The following is a 3,810-nucleotide window of genomic DNA, read 5'->3' on the forward strand; positions in this document are numbered from 1 at the left end:
TGAGCGTAAAGATAGCATTTAAAAAATTTGAATATGTTCGGCAAGGGCCTTTGCTGGGTCGCATTCGGTTGTGTGCGGCGCTTGGGAGCGCGGTGGCGCTCCCGCCAAGGGTTTGGATCCCATATAGAGACCAGTCCGCTCACTGGTTGAGATTGAACGTCACCACTCCCCAGACACTGGGCCCTTTCCCAGCTTCCTAAGAGCACAGAGATAGAAAATCTGAACTGACACAATCAAAAAAGGTCTACATGGGCCGGCCCAGTGGCGCACTCGGTAGAGTGCGGCACTTGGGAGCGCGGTGGCGCTCCCGCCAAGGGTTTGGATCCCATATAGAGACCAGTCCGCTCACTGGTTGAGCGTGGTGCGGGCGCGACACCGAGGGTTGCAATCCCGTTACCGGTCACGAAAAAAGACAAAAAGGAATTTTAAAAAAAAAAAAAAAAGGTCTACAAAATCACACAAGTTACAGAGCTCTTTACACAGTCTCTTTTGCCTGAAATGCTCCATGTCCTCTTTGCCTGGTGCAGGACATCTCTTCGACACCTCATGGGTGGTGCCTTCCCCCACCTTCTCCAGGCAATTTGGCTGATGCTTCATCTCAGCAGCTGCCACAGGTCTTTTGTTCATAATTCTCTTACAGCATTTACCCCATTATGTTCTAAGTTGTTTTTCATATATTTGTTTTACCCACTCCTCAAGGGCAGCAGCTGTACCCAGTCCTCCTTTTCTTCCCAGTATATGACATAGTTACTATCACCAGTTAGATGAGTCAGTGTGTGTGCCTCCAGTGAAGTTAGGGCAGTTAATCCAGATGTGGTATGATGCAAAGAGCAGTGGACTGAGATTCAAAAGACCCATGTCCCAGGTCCAACTCTGCGCCTAGAAAAGTGACCTTGGGTAAGTCACTCAGTCTCCTTTATTAAAGAAAAGGGTTGGACTAAATGATCTCTGAGGCCCCTTCTAACTTTAAGTTCTATGATTTTGACCCCATTTCTTGGACCGGGAAACACATTTCCTGCTTCATAACATTCAGGAGCCTCAACTTAGTTAGCCTTCCCCATTTTCCAAATAGATTTTTCAGACTCTCATAAGTAGTCTTCGGGTGCTTACCAGAGCTGCTTGATTAGGCTCCTGTTGTCTTTCCAGTAACCACTGAGCTGTTCTCACCCTTCCCCAAGTTTCACTGTGCCTGTAACACCATCACACTGTTGTGTGGCTGCCCCTTCACAGGAGGGAGCCCTTCTTTGTGCTGGCCTAAGGGCCAACTATAAGGAGGCAGGGAGAGAGGAAGTTTTATTATTTCCCTTCACTTCAAATCCCACCAACATTACATTACAGCTGCCATGTGGATTCTTGGTTATAGACATGTTTTCAGGGGGTGACACCTGTTTCTATGAGAAATAAGTTTCAAAGTAGCTCACGGGGCTCTTCAAGGCCACTCCTAAGTACACTGCTGAACTTTTAGGGGTGGGAGGAGGACTGGAGTTAGCAACTCAACAGGTACATCTGCCGTAATCTCCACGTAATAAATAAGAACCTATAAAAGATTAAATAAATCTTTCCTAATACTTTTTGATTGGCTTAATCAATAATTAATCATCTCTAGATGAGGCTGTAACTTGTGGAGTAGATATAATTGGATTAGCTGAAAAGAGGCAGTTGTGAGCTTTGAAGAGATTAAAGTGGCTGTCAATCCCATAATTAAACTGCCACAAACAAAAGCAATGGTGTTTTTAAAAAAAGAAGACAAAGGAAAGAAAGAGCAAGAGAGAGAGCAAAGGAAAGAAAAGTCTGGGAGAGAGATGGGAAGGCCAATTGATTATGAACCAGCAAGTATCATTAGAGATTGTGGAAGCAAAATCAAATCTGACAGATTTATTCCACTGAATGAAATGCATACGTATCAAATCAGCCATTTAATTGTATGCCTCGCCCACTGGGGCAGGTGACATTTTGGCAGCTTCAACTTCACTAAAACAAAACGAATCCACAAAAGGAAAAAAAAAAATTATTCAAAACAGAAGAGACCTGCTCCTTGTCCTGAGCCCATTTAGACCTTGACTTTTCATACTTTTAATTGGCTTAGTAGGTTTGGCCTGTGTGAATGAAGTCTTTTATCTCCCTCTTTTTCTTTCCATGCCCCTTTCATCTTTCCTATTACAAACACACAGAGAGAGCTTGAGGGAAAATACTTTGGTTTTTAAAGACTTTTCTTTTTAAAAGGATGTGGATTTGGGTGGGGGGAGGGGTGTGTGTGTGATGCTGGTGAATACTTTTTTTTCTCTCTCTTTTATCTGTTTTTCCAGAGAGGAGTTGCTTAAACCAATGGGACTAAAACCTGATGGGACAATAACGCCTTTGGAGGAAGCACTCAACCAGTACTCTGTCATCGAAGAGACCAGCTCCGACACAGACTAAAAGCATCACCTGCTCAACTCTCAATATTGCTTTTGTCAGCATCTTTTCTCTGTAGCTCCAGGGGAATCTTTTCTCTAAAACATTTATGCCCTTGCTTTGGCTAGAAACACATTAACTGGTTTACTCATTGAGAATCCAGCATATTTAAGAGGTGATCCTGTGTTTTTTGCGATATTGAGGCATTCATACAGAGCTGCAATTAGATGGAGTTACAGGGGCTAGAAGCAGAAAAAAATAATTCCATTTCATCCAGATGAAACTGAAGGACTTTATTCTATAAAGCAGCCCTGGTTGAGTCTGGCAATTCTGTTTGCCAAGATTCTTAGCAGAAAATTTAGCCATGTCTTTCCTCTCACTTGTGTGAGCTGCCCCTTCTGAATCTCTCCAGGAGCCAGAGGCACTTGAGAAGCAGAATGAGCTGGTAAATAAGGGCTGAGGCAAGTGACTCCTTAGATCAGGACTGACTAAATGGAACCCAAGCAGCTGCTCCGAAACCTAGCCCCAGTTTCATTTCAATTTTGTACAAATATACAGAAACAGACACACACATACACAGAGCCCCAGACTTACAAACTGATAACACTCTAAAAGTTTGTATGTCGCTTAGCTAAAACTTCAGAATACATTTCTCCCTATAAAGAGTTATAAATGATGGTTTAGTTCCCAGGCAGCTACAAATGCCTATTTATTCTCTAATGTACCTGAACACTAGTACCGTAGAACTGAACCAGCATCTGTATCATTGCATGGGGAGCATGCATTCTGAGGTCCAACTCGGGGTGCAGGAACACACATCCACCACCCCAGCAGTGGGAATGGGAGACTCCCTGAGTAATGGGAGTTCTTTTGTGGCATCTGCTGGGGCCGGGGGAGTCAGCAGCACCCATTTGTACATATAGGTCATTCATATGTCACATGTTTTAAATTGGGGACTGTGTGTGTTTGTGTGTGTGTTCTACCTTTCTACCAAATGTCATCAGTTTAATGGTAACTTTATTTATTTAAGAGAAAAGAAACACAAATAGTTACTGTTAAACTGATTAAGGTTGTTTATTTTTACTTTTAGAATTGGTCATATGAAGAAGTAGAAGATGAATCATGCAGTGGGCCTTAGTTGATCAGTGGGTAAAGTTGAAAAGGGATTGGTTTCCTTTTATATATATGTATGTATGTATATGTGTATATACATACATATATATACACACACACACATAGATAGTGTGCTTAACCACTGCCTTTTAAAACTTTAAATTAAATAAAACATTGGGGTTGATTCAATTTAGCCATCTGTGTGTGTTTCTTTATAGATACATAGGCTAAACAATACTATTTTATAGTTTATTTTTTTTTTTTTTTTTTTTTTTTTTTTTTTTTTTTTTTTTTTTTTTTTCC

General features: G+C 41.7%; 1 protein-coding gene across 4 annotated transcripts in view; it reads left to right on the forward strand.

The window, feature by feature from the left end:
- The window catches only part of RIC8B (RIC8 guanine nucleotide exchange factor B), a 99,603-nt gene extending 95,903 nt beyond the window's left edge, over positions 1-3,700 (forward strand). For 2 of the 4 annotated variants that reach the window (XR_550756.1, XR_550757.1), the window contains one exon: positions 2,307-2,384. Coding sequence is in view for 2 of the 4 variants with exons in the window: in XM_008576413.1 (XP_008574635.1) it covers positions 2,307-2,418 (112 nt within the window). In the remaining 2 variants the exon portion in view is untranslated. Of the gene's footprint in view, positions 1-2,306 lie in introns of all 4 variants that reach the window. The other 2 variants (XM_008576413.1, XM_008576415.1) reach the window with 1 other exon arrangement.
- The last annotated feature ends 110 nt before the right edge of the window (positions 3,701-3,810 follow it).

This window comes from Galeopterus variegatus, unplaced genomic scaffold, assembly GCF_000696425.1.
Source record: "Galeopterus variegatus unplaced genomic scaffold, G_variegatus-3.0.2 Scaffold1346, whole genome shotgun sequence".
Classification (NCBI taxonomy): Eukaryota; Metazoa; Chordata; class Mammalia; order Dermoptera; family Cynocephalidae; genus Galeopterus; species Galeopterus variegatus.